Genomic DNA, 20,250 nt, shown 5'->3' on the forward strand with positions numbered 1-20,250 from the left:
TAGCAGTTTCTACAAGCATATAATCAAACATTCCCAACCTGTGCAGTAGTATCCACCGAAAGAACTGTAAAGAATCCATCCCTTGATCAACTCAAAAACTGACTTCTTAAACACTTTCCTCAACAGTCTTCCTGCCTCCACCCTTCAAAAACTGCAGCTAATCCAGAAATCCCGCACAAAGTCACACACACCTCATCTTCTCCATTCTTGCCAAGCTCCATCGGCTCCCTGAGTCCCAGCAACATCTATGCTGTGTTCTTTCATTTACAGTAAAAGATAGTTTAATTATTTAGAATTCTGTAATTTTTTAAAAAACAAACAATATCTGGAGTTCAATTCTACTGTACAGTTTGAAACCCATCACATGTTTTTAAAACATTAAAACCGTGTAATAAATGTCATGATAGTACAGTTTTTACTGCTCTAACAAAATTCTTTTTAAGCTGAGTTTTACACCGTGGACCCACTTCACCTCAAAAATTAACATTGAGCCCTGGTGGGATTTTATCTATAGAAAGTCAGAAATCCCTCCAATAGAAGCACAAGTCCCCCAATCACTAAAACAGACCTATCAGTATTCAGGTATACTGGGATTAATAGAGGTCCTGAACACCAAAATCCCCCTGAAGCAAACTTGCTGGGGAAACTCAGGAATGGCCTGCTGGATGTCCTTCCAAACAGCCCTTTTAGGGCTAATGAGCTATCCTGCCCAGATTTTTGTAATTGTTCTCAAATGTTTCCAAGTAGGAATTCACTGAAATATCTTACCGACCTATCTAGACAGATCATCAGATTCACATGGCGGATTAACAGCCAGTATCAAAAAGATGGAGGTGTTTCAAGAAACAAACAAGGCAGTGCAAGTTCACACAATAGTGTCACGTAACAATTCCCTAGTGGGGATGAGTGCTGCTATATACCACTGAAACCCTCATCCATGCCTTTGTCTCCTTCAGCCTTGACTATTCCATGTTCTCCTACCCAGCCTCCCATCCACCACCCTGTGTAAACCTCAGCTCATCTGAAACTTTGCAGCCCGTATCCTGCTTTGTACCAAGTCCCGGTCCTACATTTGCTCCCGGTCCCTCAAATTTAAAATTTAAACTGTTTCGTGGCCTAGCACCTCCCTATCTCCATAACATTCTCCAGCTCTACAACTTTGCTCCCTGAACTCTTTGTTACCATGACTCTGGATTCTTGTATGTTCCCCCTTCCCTTTAGCCCAACATTGATGGCCGTGCTTTCAGCCGCCTAGGAATTCTCTCCCTAAACTCCTCCACCTTTCCAATTCCCTCTCCTATTTTAAGACTTTCCTTCAAGCCCACCTTTTTGACCAAGCTTTTGGTCGCCCCTCCTAATTTCTCATTCTTTGTCTCAGTGTCCATTTTTTGATTATGTCTCTGTGAAGCACTTTGGGATTTTTTTATGTTAAAGGTGCTGTATAAATACGAGTTATTGGTGTTGTTACTGTAGAATTCCCAGTTGAACAATGTAGACCATATATTGATCATGCATCATTTAAAATGACAGGTAGGCATGAGTTAACTTTCCTTCCCGTTGATCTATAAGTTAACACAGTAAGAATCCTAGTGTGAATGTTCTCTTGGGACGGTATATTGCTAATAGACTTCATTTGTGGAATAGTCTGTGTGGTAAAGCTGTGATAATCCTTAGGGGAATGTTTGTACTACAGCAGATGGAGCCTATTAATATGGAACCACACTTTTGTTGCAGTGAGAGTGTCCCGCTCCCTCCAGTGATTTTCACTGGTACAATTTCTCTTTCCCATTGCTTAAAGAAATCAATCAACATTTAATGCAGGGCACCATGATGAACAGTTACTTTATTGTATGTGGCACATTTATAAATGGAGTTGACTTATAAATAGAATTGTCTTACACAACTTTCTAGGAAAACACCATAGCATCCGTAATGTTAAAAAAAAGTATTTTGCCAATCAACACGTAATTGCAGATAGCACCCTGGTTCCATTGTGATTCAGTTCAACTGTGAGATAATTGACCTCCTCCCAAAATATAACAAACAGGCATAGATTGGAAACATATATCTATTAAACGGGCGTGTTATCAGCAAATTGTTGTTTTTGTTTAAGATTTCCATGGCGACAATCAGGGACCATGCTGTGCTTGTATTAGGAATGGCACTGTCAGTATTTTATTCTATATATACCTTTAAAAAGATTTTATTGTAATGTGTAATCGACAGTTAAAACTAACATTTTCATTTATAATATAGACCATCCATTTGGCCAGTGAAACCTGCTACAATGAAAGCTAAGCCTACACCCAGAACTCGTGAACTAGCTAAGCCAAAAGCAGTTCATAAAGACGTAAAGCCAGAGCGATCAATTTACACTGAGGTAAATATGTGCAATTTTATTTCACACTGTCACTGTAAACTATTAGGTTTTGTTTGCATTATTTATTTTCTCCAAACTAACAAGGAAGCCTACAAATTCAAGATTTTTTAGCTCTCCTCTGGTTAACAATTATAATCCTATTTGCATTTTAAATCTACTTTTTCAAAAATGCATGCCTGGAATAAAAATTTTTTAAATTGACTTTACCCATGAATTTGTGACTGAGTAAATCAAATTTCTCCAGAAAGTCTCTGTTGAATCATTTTAAACTTAGGTATTTGTCTCTATGCACCTCATCATTCATCAAAAATCCACAAGGAAGGTTACATAGATGAAGATGTGAAACATATTCTGTGTGCAAAATTTTGTTTTAGGATCTCTCTCTCAGCTGTTCACAGTTAATGAAACCCAAATAAAGAAAGACAGAGGGGATACTTTTATGAGGTTTACTCCAGGCAAAGGAGCTGAGTTAGGCTACAGCATCATAGCCCAATTTTCAAAACTGTGCTTGCCATTAGTGAGTCTTCACACCAGGAATGGGGCCTCGTAAAATGATCTTTCTTGAACCAGCAAAAGCATGGATTAGAATAGGATAATCATACAACAACAATAATAACAACAAAAACTGTCCTCAAAGGGCTGAAGTATGCAGTAACCACTCCCAAGCTGTTATCAGCAAGGCTAATCATGCATCACAAGGGCCTTTGACTATATTCAGTAATCATGCGCTCATAGTAGGTAACTACACTCACAGGGAGCACAGGTTGGATTATAACCCTCTCTGACCCTTTCAAACATGGCTATCCACTGGGTGCATGGTATTGTTGATTTTAACTTTACAAGTCAAACAAGCTGTTCTAATCTTTAAAAAGATCATTGGTGGGATCATATTTGGAATATTGTGTTCAGTTTTGGGCACTCTACCTTGAAAAGGATATTGATGATTTAGAGAGGATGAAGGAAGAGCAATAAGGATAATTTCAAGATTTAGGGGCTCTACATTAGAGAAAAATAGATTGATGGAAAACTTGATCCTGGACAAGTAGATGCAAACACCTAATGTAACTTGCATTGTGGACATAAAAAGAGAACAAGACTATATATGCAGCAAGCCTTCAATACGACTTGATATATTGGAAGGGGTTTCTTTCCCACAGAGTTGTGATACTTGAGATAAACTCCCTTAAGTAGTTAATTGGTTAACACCTTTAAAAAAGGAACTGGATAAATATCTGGTTAGAAATGTGGCACAGGGATGTAAGGATAAATAGGGATAGATGCTATGTGGAACATGGTAGTTCCTGAGCTTGTAGGAACATGGAAATTTTACTGCCAGCAGCCAAATAAGGAAATAACGTAATGAGGATGTACAACTAGTTAGATATTTGGCTATGAATTTCACTGGGATCTGACGTGCAATGTAACAGAGTAAAACTAGCACCAGAGGCCCAAGGAGAAGGAAAATCAGGTTGGACCTGAAAATGTCAGATCTCCACCTAGAAGTATCTCAGCAGCCTGTTTCCAATGGGGTCTGGGATGGACAGAAGATCCATCTGTCCAAATAAGGTCCCTGACATCACAAGGATGTGTGATCAATAGGATTCCTGTGGCTTCTACCTCCTTTCTACCCTGCAATCTAGATGCTGGAAACAAACTATTGCTTGATTGGAAGTGGGGCCTACCAAGGTTTCCTGGTTGAGGTCATGGCCTCAAGGACCTGAAATGGTCCCTGAATTTCTTTTTCATTAGCTCTCTTACCAAGGGAGAATTGCATGTTTTAGGGGATAGGGAACTGCCAGTGACACCCCATGCAACCGTCGATGCCACATCTTCCAAGTCCCCCGCAGTGGGTGGCTCATTCTAACATGGGCACCCACCAGCAATATTCAAATGAGATGACCCCATCCCTGATCCTGGATTCTCTGGTAAGGTGAGAAGCTGAGGTCAGTAAGACTCCTGCACTTTAGTCGGCATGGTGGATCTGGCGATTTTTGGACACTTTCTATCTTTGCTTGATTTAACTTTGTAAAAGATAGAGTTGCAGACACTTTCTTCTGAAATACATGATTGAGTAAAGTCCTTGAGAGAGCAGGTTGTACATGATAAATGGAAAGAGCAAGTTCCAAATGGACTTTTCTCATTTCGTACTTCTTAATGTTCTTTCTTGTCAATGTTTATGCACTGGGAGGGAAGAATTACTCTGTAAGTATGTGCAGTGATATTGGGTAAATGTTCGTATGGACCATTCCTGTCACAAAGATTCATGCACTGGGGATACATATCATGAATTTGGATGAAGCCCCCCCACCCCTAATTTTCCATCCAGGAATGCAGAAGACAAAAATTTACCCCTTCATAAGTATGTTCATGAAGATTTTCCCTGATCGGTATTTCTAATGGAATCATAAATATTTTCAGAAAGAATGCTTACAATTTCACCAGGAATCACAGCCAGAGGGAATTTTTATGGATCCATTTACAGTGTCATAGTGACTGGACCAATTCATTCTCAACGATGAGACCAGACTGGAAATTAATTCAGGGAGTTGATTTTTGCTAGTTAACAATATTTCGTTTTCTTGCCTGAGCATCTTTTCTCTTTTTCCCATCCTGATACATGTAGACGTGATGATACCAGTGGACAGTTATTTTGTCACGTTGATGTATATGCTCTTCAGTATTATTTATATCACTGTGTCGTGTGTTTGCAAACACTCTCAAAGTGGTTTGCCAATAACCTTTTCAAGAAGATGGTGTTACTGGAGATGAATTATGAAGATTTTAAGTGTATTGTTGACGTGATCTGATGCATAAGCATAGGGTGCATACCATCATTACCATGCAGTACAGTTGGAAATGACATGCATGCACTTCCAGATCTGTGGCATGTTATTTAAAATCGCTATGCAAACGTGATGTCTGTTAGCTCCCAATTGCATGTCTCCATATTGCTAGATGACACCTCATGCGTCATCTGTAGCCTCTGAAAAAGCTACCTCAATCACACTGAGGTAGAGCATGGCTTTCAACAAACTTAAGCCATAAAATATAACAAAACATTTACTTGAATCATTAACTAAATTCACGGTTCTTTTCCAGGGTCAGTCAAAGGCTGCTGATGGGTAAGATATGTATAGATATATAAAATTAATTATATGTTAAAATGCAGTCTCCAGATACTGCTTTAATTTTCCTGGTATGAGGAAAGTTACAGATTCATTTAAAGTGAAATATATTGGAATAAACCATTAATTTATAATCCAGTCTTCAACTCGTGAAGCAAATACACTTCAGTTGACTGGGTCACGTGCTTAGCATGCAAGACTTTAATGGCAGCCAAATGGAGCAGAGAAGGATGGGTTCCAAGAACGACCTGGCAAATCTCCTGGAAGGTAACATTGCCAGAGAAGAAACAGAGCAACTAGCCATAAAACAGGGTGGAATAAAGACATTGGTGCGGGCCCTTTGTGTCTATGGGCATGACAGGACTCAGATAATCCAGTCTGTTATGAAGCCACAGGAATGAGCTCTGCACAGTAGCTCTGTGCTACCTCAAACCCACAGTGCAAAAATCACTTTGCGTTTCGGGTCCAGATCCAGTGAAGTGAGCTGCTGTATTATATAATAATAGAAAGGTCATTTTTATAATACCACTTTTGTTTTGCACACTAAAGGAATGAATGAGGCATTAGGGACTTTAGCATCTACAGTGTGGTAATCTGTTTATGCTGGTCCCTTAAGAGTGAATTTTAAGACTTTTCTTAAGTGATGGATCACAGTGTGGATTACTAAGAGCTAATTAACATTTGTTCATTACCTACAATTAATAAAATGTACTAGTGCAAAAAAGGACATAGGATAGCTTTTCAAATTGCTGCCCAATATAGAAACTGCCCAAATTGCAACGCCAGTTTTATGCTCAGTCGGCAGGTTGAAAATCTGCCCTGTGATTTTTTTCCCCACAAGAATTGTCCAAAACTGTAAGCTTCACAGCTGTGTGATGGAGGAGTAGGTATGAATGATTCAAAAAGTATTTACACTCTATAAATAGATAAGGAATGTGAATGTTATGCAACTTTTTATTCTCTGTAAACATGAAGGAATTATTTAATGGTTGAAATCCACTTTCTTTCATCATAGATGCTTGTAACATGTAACATTGTAATATTCTGTTTTCATCTTAAGCAACTGGGCCAGCTCTGAGATAAGTCAGTCGCTCACCAGGTCTTTAACATTAGCACGATCACAAATAGTGTAATAAGCTGAGAGACTTTAAAGCATTCATACAATCTTGAGGTTCAGCTGGGTTAGGTAGACAATTCAAACTTTTATGATACCACCTGACTCACTCACTATGTGCCTTGTGCTACCCTTTTAAGTTAACCGATGATTCTAGACATTTTCACAATTAATTGTCTTTTCTGCAGCAACATGTATCGTTGCTTGGAAATTTTGCACAGTAACATAGGTGGCAGTCGACTCCGGGTGCTTAGTAGGTTGATACCTGATGCAAATGCTGACAAATCCAAAGTGCATTTACCTATTATTTTATGAAAATGCCCACTTTGTATGATGGGGTAGCTTCAAGACTGTTTCCACTTTCACACAGCTGTTTTATAACATTCAGGCACATCTATAGATTTCTGCTTTGTGTGTTTTATTTTGTGTTTAAATTTCCCTCATTGGTGGAACAGGAATATATCAAGTGGATGCAGCAGAACCTGCTGTGTGAGAGGGCAAACCAGCAATGGGTTGGTGAGAGCAATTAGAAAAGACTGGCCTTCTGCTTGAAGTCCATGTCCCCAAGTTATAAATGACCGGACTCCGTATGCTAGGATTCTGCTCCTCAGAGCAGCATTCCAGCAGGGCAGGAGTTCCACCCTCCCCTCCAGGTCAGCCACAACCCTAACCCATTTTCCAGGTTGAGGGTTCATCTTGTATGTACAGTGGGCTCCTGGCGGGATTCGTGCCTTCAAGAGGGAGTCCACCAGTACGAGGGCAGAATATCCCGATGGTGCTGCAGCGGGGTTGCCACTGTAGCACCAGAAGATGCAGCAAGGAACCTTAAAGGGGCAGAAGCACCCCGAAGATCAAGGCCCTTACTGAAGGACTCGGCTGAGCCTGAGGCCTTCAGCAGGTAAATATTTGGGGACAACTGGAGGGAGACGAGGCTGTTACAAGGCCCTCTCCCCCACAGGGGGACCTCAAGACCTTTACCACTGCTTTCCGGAGCTTACCTTCCCCACAGCAGGTAAGCAGGGTGGGCAGGAGGCTGAACCTCTTGGGCCCTGCGCCTCTTCTTGCCATTTGTAATTGGTTGGCAGGGAAGGCAGTTCCAACAGGTGAGGCAAATCTCACTCAGATCGGTGGCAGTGGGCCTCACCACCCCAACTTTTCCTCATTCTCCACCATGATCTCAGACAAATTTGCATGGCTCCAAATGATTTGATAAGTAAGGCTACAAGTAAAAAAAAATCCTGCATTATCCAGACTATCCCACTTTAGTGCAGTTGTAGAAGAGATTTCATCAGAGAATGAGGCCTACCGTCACCTCACCCACCTGACTGGGACATTCCTGCCCTGCTGGAACTGCCTTCCTTGCCCACCGAATACAAATGGTGGCAGGAGGGGCAAGGCCCAGGTCCCCAGAAGATTTCCCGCCTCACTTACCACCAGTTCCCAGAGTTGCCATAGGGAAGATGGCGATAGGCCCCGGAAAGCAGCGGTAAAGGTCGAGACAATTAACAAATTTATTGTCTACGTTGAACAGATAATGTTACTGATTGACAATATTTTCTGGCATTGTTATTCTTCTCTAAAATCTGTATCCTGTTTTAACAGTCGATATCCCAAAGGCAAAACATCAAGGAGCAACAAGGAACCCATCATTTATGGTATGTTAGCAAAGAGAAACTTTGGGGGTTGCATGGCATACTGCACACTCGACAGATAAATGACATAATAAATGCATTATGTTAAACTTAAAAATAGGTCTCTGGTGAGGTGACATTTATTGGAAGCTCATAGGAGCAATGGGGTAAATTCACCAACCGTGCGCTCCCACCGGGAGACCATGCTCAAAGGGAGAGGTAGTGTTACAACACTGTAGTGCTTCTTCAACCCACACTCCCTTCTTGCAGCAATCCCCACTGGGAGCTAGGGCTGATGAATTTAACTTTATATGGCCGTGCTTAGGCAGGAAGGAAGTAAACATAAATCATAGAGGTGAATAGTTGAGTAAAATAAACAGCAAGGAACTACAAGTGTTGTAGATAGTTAATCTGGATTTCCCCCCCCCCCCACAATGTGTACCTTTATCATGTACGTCATCCATTTTGAGGTTATATATTGCAATTTGTTCTCCTGAGTTTCCACAATCCATGCGGTATTACGGTAGCACCAATACTTTTTAAGTAATACACAAGTGTTTTTCTCTGGTCTTTGGCCTCAGAGGATGCTGCTTAAATTCAACATGGGAGTCAATCAATTAATCTTAAATATGTGAAGAAAATAGTGTCAGTGCCAATCTGTAGTGAGGCTGCCGTATGAGATGACAGCATGCCCCCTCTCATAATGTAATCATCGTTTGATGGCAGGGTCTTTTACCAGAGCTTTCAAATCAAGTTATTCCTCTTCAGCAGCATTTTAGATTTTATAAACAGGGACATAAAGTCCTCTTGTAATGATAAATTTGTACAAAGCAATGGTTAGGCCACAGTTAGAGTACCGATTGCATCTTCAAATGTCCCATTCTAGAAAAGATATTAAAAGCCATAGGGAACATACAGCATAGATTCAACCAGATGATGCCAGGGATACAAAACTGTACTTATGAAGAAAGACCTGAGATTATGGGACTATTTCCACTGGAGGAATAGACAAGCCATCAGAGAAGATTTAATAGTTTTTTTTAATTATGAAGGATTTTGCGGTGAATAGGAAAAGGTTATTTCCTCTGATTGGAGAATCAGTGGCAAGGGGATCATCCATTTAAAATTGTCACTAAGGAAGTGAGGAGAAAGATTAGGAGAAATTTCAGAGGGTCATTGGAGCAGAAAATGCTTTACCACAGGGAATAGTTGAGGCAGAGGTTGTATCTTTTAAGGAGAAATTGGTTTAAATATTTGAAACAAAGGAATTTACAGGACTATGGGAAGAGGACAGGGCACTGGGATTAGCTTTAGATTGCTCAGATACAATGAACCTAATGGGCTCTGCGCTGTAAATTTCTATGGTTCTATAGGGGCTTTTGCTTGAGTGATCTGCAGTTACCTCAGTAAGATTCACATGAGGTGCAGACAATTTCAGTAATTCAGCAAAGCAACAGCCCTCACCTCCCTCCATCTGCACCCAGAAGAAGAGACAGACTTAACAAGAACCTGAGCATCACGCTACTGTAAAAGACCCCCAACAAAAAAAATGAAGATCCTGTAGTCTCCTCCCCAGCCCTCCCAATACTTTACCCAAGCAGCCTTTCTTTGTATCGGAGCACAGGCAATGTGTGTTGAGAGGCTGTTCAACATTGCAGCCGAACCTGATCTGTTCCCACCTACACAGGCACTTTTCAGCAGGGATGTCTGGCAAAAGGGTCCAACAAAGAGACCTGAGATAGGCCCATTGCTATCTGTGACATTGGGCTAAGCCAGAAAAGAAAAATATGGAGGGTTGAAATTGGTCTTGGGCGATGGTGAATTGACAGCCCACTGTACCCTCCGTCCGATTTTCTTTTCCATGGAAAAGATACGCCCACATGGTTTTTTAAAAATGTTGTTAAATTAGCTAGTAGGGCAGGAGTCAGCATTTGCTCGTTTCACTTATTTGAACAATTTTATTCCCTTCAGCTGACGTACCAAGATTCGTTTATCTCAGTGAGCCCAAAAAGCTCGCTGAAGGTTACGTGTCAAGCAGGTAAATATATTTAGTCATTTAGTAGGAAACAATAGATCCTACCTAAGATCATTTCTGCACTTACTTCCACTGAATCAACTTTAGCAGCACTAAATACTACTGATGCAAAGTATTTATTTGGCACCTTGGCCATATCCTTTTCGCAAACCCAAAGGGCACAATTTTCCAGTTGTAATTTTACTGTTGCTGGTGCACAGAAATCATGTGTGTTTGTTACTTTGTGTTATTGCTCTGCATGTAACCCAATCACCCCTCCCCCCACTTAGCCATTCTCCCCATTTTCTGTGGGGGGGTTTTTCTAATTTGAGGAATCATGGTCAAGGACAGTTGTCTCAGAGAAAAATGTTTTTCTATTTGAAACTAGTTTTTATCAAAGCAAATATACTTGGTGATATGCCACCCTCATTCTGACACCAAACCCGAGGGCCCAGAAGTACGAGTGGAAAGTACATTTGTCATGTCTGAATGGTGAGGCATGAGTCTCCCCAGATATTGGGCCTCAGGCTTCATTATAGTGGAGCCAGCACAGTCTCAGAGCTTGCCAGCGAAAAGTGGTATTAGATTGGGCCACCGCTAGCACCGCGGTCGAGTCCGGGATCCGGACCAGAAGTTGGGCCGGGAATCGGGGGAGGGGCAGGAGATTGGGGGTCGGGGTTGGGAGTGGGGAGGTTGGAGCCGGGAGCGGGGCAGATCGGAAGTCGGGGCTGGTAGCGGCGGCGATGTGAGTGGGGGGGCGGGGGGTGAGCGGCGGCAATGGTGGGGGGAGCGGCAGCAATTGGTTTCTTTAATGTGGGGTCGGAAGGCATTCAGCTAAGTTACTTACCTTCTTGGTTGGCCCTAGCAGGCAATCCCTACTCTTGGTTTCCCTGAGTGCAGCTGGCGCTAGCGCAGGCTGCATCAGGGCAAACCAATCTTGGAGAGGGAGCCTCAAACAGGTGTCAGGCCCCTTATTTGCATATGCAAAGGGCCTAACGCCTGGTTCAGGCGGGGGTAATGGACACATATTTTTTGTCCTCATCCAGCTTGGCAAGCGGCACATTTCTGGCGGGAACTGTGCGCATGCTCCTGCCCGCCATATTGGGGCCTTAGTAGTTCGACTAGTGCCCGAAAAATTGGCACTGCACGGACCAATTTCTAGGCACTAGTCTTATGTGCATCATGGGTATAAAATCTTACTAATAGCACATGAAATATTGGCCGATTCCATAATTTTGATTGTTCTAACTTTTCTGCTATAGCCAAGAACATATTTATTTTGATACACTATTTTTTAAAATGGTCATGGATTGGATGGTGCAGTGGTTTAGGTATTGGCCTTTCAGTTCTTGGTTGACATTCAAACTGATTCCAAATTGAATAGTGAACATTTTGTCTGTCTCCTGTTTACGAGGGTCCTATGTGAAATGAGCTTGAACAGTCTCGGCCCAGTTCTTAGAGAGCATGATTTGAGCTCACTAAGCTCATTAAATGACGCTGAATTATCAGTCTTACTCAGAGAGAACACAGCATGCCTGGGAAATAGAAATGGAAAAATACCAAACTATTGCAGTAAGGGATGCTGTTCTCAGATTAGTGTTGGTGCTATTCTTGGTCAGATGAGAGGGAATTTACTCCGTATTTAACAGTGCCATATCTAACCTGGAGTGCTGGATGCTGATGTGCCCAAAAATAGAAGGTGTTCCATTGTCCAATACTATCACCTCAATCAGCATTATTTCCTTTTGACAAAATTACACTTTTATCATAACCCTGAAAAAGATATATTATTTTATATGTGTTAAATGATACTTATATTGCTGTTGCAAACAAGCTAAAATTAATTTTGTGTTTATGTGTGTTGTATCCCTACATATGCTTGGAGTTTCCCAAACCCAAATGTAAAATATTGTATTTATTCACATTGCCACACAGGCCCACCCCTAATTTATTTAAATTGGACTGCAATCTATTGTTCAAGTCCAAGTTCCCAATCCTTGTGCACAATTGTGTGTCATCTGCAAACTTGTGAATGGTCCCATTAATACATTCAACCAAATCATTAATGAAGACGATGAACAGCAATAGTCCCAACATGAAGTCCTGTGGGACTCCACTTGTGACCTGGCCCCATATACATTTACTCCCACTGATGACAACCCTTTGCTAAATTTAAATCTGAGATAGATAGCTTTTTGGCAACCAAAGGTATTAAGGGATATGGGCCAAAGGCAGGTATATGGAGTTAGATCACAGATCAGCCATGATCTTATCAAATGGCAGAGCAGGCACGAGGGGCTGAATGGCCTACTCCTGTTCCTATGTTCCTATGGTCCTAAGATTGTAACTAGTCATTTATCAAGAATAATATCTGATTGCAAATTTCACATGATGTAACCTTATCCAATTGCCGTCTATGTTGAAGGTTTTCTGGAAATCAAAGTATATAACATCTACTGGACTGCCATCAACCACTGTTTGGTTACTTCTTTAAAAAATTCAACCATGTTAATGAGGCACTTTATAAAACCATGTTGGGTCTCTCTCATAACTGCCAAACTCTCCACGTGAACATAAATTACGTTCCTTATTATGCCTTCCAACATTTCCCTTATAATTGATGTCAAATTAAATGGCCTATAATTCCCGGGATCTGATTCCTTTCACTTCTTAAATAATTGGATCACATGAGCCTCCCTCCAGTCCAGTTGAACTGGCTCAGAACTCAAAGAGTTATTGAATATATGAGCCAATGACTCACATCATAGATCTCCCATTTCCATCAGAATTCTGGGATAAATGGTATCAGAACTTTGGGTGCCTTAATCTTAGAAATCATTTCTGCACATTTCTATTGAATCAATTTTAGCCACACCTCCATCCAGCACTATTGGCACCTGAATACACCATATCTATTTGGCAGTTTGGCCATATCCTTTCCCCTATACCTAACCTGCCCTGTTTAATCTCTCAAAAGAACCAGTGTAGACTCTTAATTGTTTTCAGTATTGACCAATGGCAATGTAAAACTAGCAGGGAAGCATGATTTACATTAATGTCTCCCCCCCCCCCTCACTCATCCTAAGTTAAGGATCCCAGTCACAATCTTTGAAAAGCATTTTCTAATTGAGAAATATAGTTGAAAGGTTGAGGCCATAATTAGGAAACCACGAAGGTCAAAAAGAGTAGGTGAGGAGATGAGTCAAATCAAGAACGAGTGCTTAGATGATGCCGCGTTTGGGTTTTCAAAGCTTGTACATTGTAGAAGGAAGGGAAAGTCAAGGGACATAAAGTTCTGAGGTCATAGAAAAGAATTAGATTAGGAGATGTTGCAATGAGTCTTAAGGGGCAATTTTAACCCTACCTGCCGAGTGGAAACTAGGCAGGCGGGCAGTTAAAATCAGCAGGGTGACTTATCCACCGATATACCATACCATCCCACCATCTTCTATTTTAACCTGTTCTTCTGAGCAGGTGGCAAGGAAACCCTCCTGAAGCCGGCGGGATCCTTCTTTAAATATGCAGATTGAGGTCTGATGATGTCATCAGAGGTTCCGAGGTTAGAGGCTACTTTCCTTTTGGGGCCAGGATGATGAAGAGTGCTTCTCCAGGCATCACAAGGAAAGCTTAGACTTCCCCTGCCCAAGGCTCCCTCCTTCCCTCCCGCGAGACCCTCCTTAAACCCCCTCTCCGGGAATTATCTTCTTGCCTGTGATTGTTGCTTTGTTGCCAGCTGGCTGCCTCCTGCCCACCGATATTCTGCTCCGGCCTGCCGGCTAGCTGCCACTTCCTGCCATTGTCGGACTGGCAGCTGACTGGTGGCAAGCAGATGAGGCCTGAGAGTTTAAATCTCCTAGGCCTCATGCTGCCAAGGTCGGTGAGGGTGGGGTTGGCACTCATCCAGCACCACACCCACCCAATTCCCATTCCCGGTTAAAATTGGGAATTTTACACACACAGTCTGGGATGGGACAACATGTAGGACATCATATAATGAAAGGTCAGAGAAACAGAGGTAGAAGTAGCATTGATGAATCAGAAAGACAGGTAAGGTTGTGAAGCTAGAACCGGTAGAAGAATTGGCTATCAGTTGATAAGCTTTTTCCTGCATCCTGTTGAAGAGTGCAAGAGAGATGCTACATAGCAGCCTCCCCAGGTATGAGAAAAAGATACATTTTGTTGATGGCTCATGGAACAGCCTGTGTGGTAAAGCTGTCATAATCCTCGGGGAAATCTTTGTGCTACAGCAGATGGAATCTGCTAATATGGAACCACGCTCTGCTGCAGTGATAACTCCCTGCCCCCACCTCGAGCAATTTTCAATGGTATAAATTCTCTTTAAAATCTCATGTACAAAATCAATCCAACATACATATAAGGCAACAGGACACATGTGAGCCATACAGGAGCTCATGAGAGGAGATACATCCCTGGTGTTCGGGTGATCTTATCAAGATGTCATGGTCATTCCAACAGACAGACAGCTACCGACCACATTATGTTTATAAATGGAATTCTCTTACAAAACATTCTACCCATATAGCAACTTTAATGTAAAGTGGCTGCCTGAAAAGCAACTGAATGAAAATCTGATAAACTCATCAGATGTAATTGCTTATTGAAACTTGGTTGATTATTGAGAAGTGAGATTTATATTTAGCAACCGATAACAGAATAACACGATTTTTTTATGACCCTCCATTCCATACATAACAGATAAACATAGATTGACAATGTATGCCTATAATTTGTACTATATATGTGTGCATGTGTATGTGTGCATGTGTATGTTTTTATGTGTGCCTGTGGTCACACATTCGTTTTTTGGTTATCTAAGATTTTCATAGTGACCATCAGATGCTGTGCTGAGATCGTATTTGAGATTATCAATATCTGATTACATCATATTCTGAACAAGCCAAAGCTAACATGAACATTTATAATGTAGCTCTTCACCTATCTGGCCTGTGAGCCCTCGAACAATGAGAGCTACGCCCACTGACAGAATCCTTGAACTAGCCAAACCAAAACAGCTCCACAAGGATTGGCGGCCAAGCCGACCACCTTATTCTACGGTAGGTGTACACAACTTGATTTAATTCTCTTACCACAACTCGTTAGTACATACTGGCCCTGAAATTATGCTGTGGAATACTAACATATAAATGCTTGACACATTTATCTGAAATTCCTCACTCCATTATTTTAGCTGAAGTGTTGATCTATTTAAAAGGTTAATGCCTTTGTTAAAATAAAGATGAATTTGCTATGAGCATGGTAGACATTCGGACCATAACATGGCTCAGTAATTTCCAGAATATTGTTTCTTAATCATAGCATGTAATATGTCTGTTAAATTTGAAAAGGATTCAGTGCTTTATTCCACAGTAACAGCTTCCAAAAGATTTAAAATACCACAAGGGCTTTTAGTTTAGGCGTCCTCTGATTAGAATTATAATCCAACTTGAATTTTAGATAATTATTCAAAAAGCATGCCTGGGATAAAAATAGAAAACTGAGTTTGCCATTCATTTAGAGATGGGTAAGTCAATTTTCTCAATAGAATCATTTCAAACTTGGGTATCAATCTCTGCATGCCTGGTCATTCATCAGAAATCACGAGGGAACATCGCCAAGACATAGATCATGATGCAAAAGGCGGCCTGAACATAAAATCATTCTTTACAAGCCCAATGACTGTTTTCAGTTAATGCAATCCCAAATGAAGAAAGACATAAGACCCCCAAATTTATGAATTGGATTTAGATTGCGTTCACACTACAACTGTTGCATCGGCGCAAAGTGATTTCACCCTACTGTAGTTGTAGTGCAGCCTGCATCCAGTGTTGGGGTCCAACATGTTTATTGCTGGTGCGAAGCATAGCTGTATTCATGAAATGTTCATTCCTCATAATGCTCAAGAGGTTCAGAGTTATTTTCCTTCTTGTTACAGTGTTAAACTGCAACAATCGCTGCTCTACTCTAATGGGTTGAAAGCCATTCTCTCTGCTTGACAAATAGTGGGTAGCATGGAGGTGCTGAGAAGAAACTCCAACTTTCCTTCCTTGTTTCCAAATTCTTTGTGTTTCGCAACAAATGGTCTGTTAAAAATCCAACATACGGAATTAACTCTTGATGATGCACTTTAGAAAAATCCCATGTTTTTTGGAGCACCTCAAATACGTGACCAATAATGGGTAGCTCAAAAACGTTGTTCTTGCATCTGTACTAAGTAAACAAAATATTGGTGCCCAGAAGAAGTCTTAATAGTTTAGTGCATGAAAGCTTCACCACAATTCACTATTGGATCTAGAATATTGAAACTGAGGAGTCTATTTAGACTCCCATAATCAGCTTTCAAGAGGCCAGTATTGTACCCAATTGTCAAGGTTGAGAAGGAATAATGATGGGGGTGAAATTACTCAGTGCATAGGCAATGTGTTAAATGGGAATTAAAACATTGCCCTTTTTTAATACATTCACAGAACGCCCAATTTTACTCTATGTAGCTTGGGTGCATTACGATGTGGTTAAAATAAATTGCATAACCAAATAGTCAATTAAAAAGCACCTCAAAAAATGCTGCTTAACTATCTAAAGAGCAACTTAACTGTTATACATGGCACTCTGTGGCCCATTCCTTCTGTGGAGTGCACAACCTCTTGTGAGAAATGGAGGGAAAGCACAGAAAGACGCATGGCAAGATTTATGGATCAAGATCTGCTGATCACGGTAGATGGTGTGAGGGCACAGTGCAGTGGAGGGACCTGCTACCAGTGCCTAGAGGATGAAGCAAACAGTGGATGCTAACAGAAAAGTGGTGAACATGAGATCTGCATATCAGGAGAGTCTGAAAGGCTATTTGGAATGTGTCAGACTAGAAGAAAGAAACCTAAACTAAAAGCCCCTTAAGATATTACATTATCTTCTACTGTGCTTCATACAGGATGTCTGTTCATTCTCCATGCTGTCAAATGGAGTGAAAGCTTGAATAAATTTGCACATTTCCCTTAGATTGGTGCTTAACAAGTTGAAAAAAAACGATTAATACTAGGCCTGTGTGTTAATGTGTATTAATCCAGGTCAGTCACAGGAGGAACTTTGGTAACATGAGTAAAAATGCAATAATGCTTTATTAATGCTAACCTACCAAATTACTACACATTAACACACACTTAACCCACAGAGTAATTTCACCACAATATGTATTCTGTGCAAAGTGTTCTAGTGACATCTATTGGCAGAATATCAATACTGCTCTAACCTTTTTCTTTTGTAATATTGACAGCCTGTCCAATAAGGATGGCTTGAAACATTTCTGTGAGGTCCTGAATGGAATAACGAAGAACTATGAACACCAATGGCACAACTCCTGCTAAGATCATAAACGATGGACAAAGACCAAAAGTGGACATACAATTCAAGACACTCGTTGAAGTCAGTGACAGGTCAAAAATAAGCATTTTGGAGATGAAAATTATGTTGGAAGGAAACAAACAGGATCTTACTGTTAGGAAAAACCAGGGAGGGAGCTAATAAAAATTAATGGTGCAAAATATAGAATGTTCGTTCCTAAGGTCATTTAGTCTGACTAAATGCAAGTCTTTTTCTTTCTTCCAAAGAATTTTGCAGGAATAAAATACTAACAAACACGGATGCCCAAAAACCAACATTGCAAGTAAGCAAATTTCAAATTCAAACAAGAAAACAATTAAACATTTAAAGATTAACAATCAAGGCACAAATATTTTCTCATCAGTTATCAAGATATTCCTATTTGGAACAATCTGGGAGAATGAAAAATACTGCAGAGCGCAGCAAGCATAAAGAAGGTTATAAGAAACTAATGGAAGATCTGAGGAACAGAACAACTGTTGGGTCAAATGGGGAGAACAGAATCCCATCATTATAAGTAAAGGAGAGACAATCCAAAACAAAGGTCCCCTGCTATGGTTCATCACAAAAACCACCCACGCAGCAAATCAGCAAACTTAAGGAATGGGAAGTTTACAGAGGGGAGGGGATGAAAAGGGCACCCACATCCATAATAATAACCAAAGGTGGACCATATCTACACCAAACCATCAGCCCCATAGCCTAGCAAAGGAAAGACTGCTACATTGCATGAACTTTACCGGACTGAGTTGGAGAGAATCCTTGATCCATTCAGATTGAGTATCCTCCATTACATCTCCATCCAGGCAGAAGATTTATCTTATTCGTATATCTTCCAGTTTCATTTATCCTTTATCTTTTTACTGTTGGCAGAGGTATAAGAGTAGTAAATTAGATAAAACCGAAATAGGTATGTGACTATCCCTCACCGTACATCTATCCCAAAAATTCAACCCACATCCAAAAAACGAAAGACCTACAAATAAAAATTCAAAGGGAAGAGCATTTGGCGGAGGTTTGAACTATCAGCAAACCTGAATAAACAGGAGAGGCTCACTAGGAGGATCCACAAAAGCCCAATCATAGATTGATATTGTATTTAGGGACTACAATTCACCTCATTGTAAGTTGCATTTAGGTTTTTTTGAAAAGCTTATATATAGATTCTTGATAGCCAATGAAGGATGCTCAGATTTTTTGAGGGTATTTTTAACCTAACCTTCTGGGAGAGAAACGGGTAGGTTCGGGTTGGATGACCATTTACACCCCACCTGATTTTACATCCATTGACTTCAATGGACAATGAAACCAGGTGGAGTGTGTAAAACAGGTGGCCAATCCAAACCCGCCTGTTTCCCACCTGTCCGGTTAGGTTAAAATTACCCCCTTTGTTTGTTAAGCTCATGTGAAGTTCCTTCCTAAAACTTTCATGTAAGCAGGTTAAAATGTGAAAGAAGCGTCACCTTGGTCTTATTACACCAGCTTGAGAAAGATGTCAAAACCTTTGCTAAATACTTTCTAGACATAAGCAATAGGTCTTCTGCTTCTTGAGAACAAGTTAGTCAGACCCAGCGCCATCAGAAATTCTCTGAGGGGAGGTACTAGGCTATGAGGTCAATACACAGTCAAAACAAAAGCATCTTAGACCTTTTTTTGATTTTATGGTTTGTCCTTGGGACCATAAAGAGAGGAAAAAGGTGGAAAGAAAATCCTTTTTAAAGCGACCAGGAGATTGTGAACACACATGGATACTTCGCAACAGATAGTTTGGGGGTGAAATTCATTTTGGGCGGTAGAGTCGAATGGGCGATAGCGAATCAGCAGCCTGTTTTACACTCCAATGGAAAAAAAGATGAGGCTGAATGTAAAACGAGCTGTCGTTTCGCTATCACCCATTCTATGTTATCGCACAAGATGAATTTCACTCCCTTTAGCTCCAAAGCAGAGGATGTTCTGTGTTCCCTGGGCCTCTACACTAGTCCATGGAACCGGCCTCGTTATTGTCTGCTGGTGCAGTTATCCTAATAGATAAAATAGAGATTAAGATAAAGGTGGCTTCATACCCATGTAGATATTTGTAATGATTTCCCTACCCACCCCTCCCTCCCCCCTACCCAAAGGCAGTGATTCATGCTAGCGTATGTTTCTACAGGCATTAGCGGTTATTCTGTAACCAGGGACCAAACTCATTTGCCCAAAAGGGCATGGGGTCCTGCGGGATTCTCACAGGAAGAAAGATAATACCATGATGTGGAACCATTCCTGGGAGCACTCGGGAAATCCCCCGATTTCTTATATGGCAAGTCCACCCCTGCCTGTAATTCATCCAAGTAGCCATCCTATACATGTGAGTCTACACAGGGAGTGTTGGCAGGCTTTCAACAGTTGCGGGCAGTAGGGTTATCGTCTTAAGAGGGTCTGAGCTTGGACCCTTTCAAATAAGATGTGCCAATAACCTTTTCCTTCCTATTCAGTAGGCTAGTTGAGATTTAAAGGCATGGGCTGGGATTACCTGCTCTCCCTCCAAAATCTTTGATGAAAATGGGTCAGGATGCACTGCTCATCTTTACATCCTTCCCAATTTCGTAACG

General features: G+C 41.0%; 1 protein-coding gene across 1 annotated transcript in view; it reads left to right on the forward strand.

Annotated features, from left to right (window-relative positions):
- Positions 1–20,250, forward strand: part of LOC137299689 (sperm microtubule associated protein 2-like) — a 142,300-nt gene that overhangs the window by 113,330 nt on the left and 8,720 nt on the right. Inside the window, exons 5-9 of the mRNA XM_067968628.1 lie at positions 2,257–2,380; positions 5,480–5,502; positions 8,222–8,274; positions 10,222–10,288; positions 15,213–15,345. Coding sequence (XP_067824729.1) covers positions 2,257–2,380; positions 5,480–5,502; positions 8,222–8,274; positions 10,222–10,288; positions 15,213–15,345 — 400 coding nt within the window. The remainder of the gene's footprint in view (positions 1–2,256; positions 2,381–5,479; positions 5,503–8,221; positions 8,275–10,221; positions 10,289–15,212; positions 15,346–20,250) is intronic.

This window comes from Heptranchias perlo, chromosome 29, assembly GCF_035084215.1.
Source record: "Heptranchias perlo isolate sHepPer1 chromosome 29, sHepPer1.hap1, whole genome shotgun sequence".
NCBI lineage: Eukaryota > Metazoa > Chordata > Chondrichthyes > Hexanchiformes > Hexanchidae > Heptranchias > Heptranchias perlo.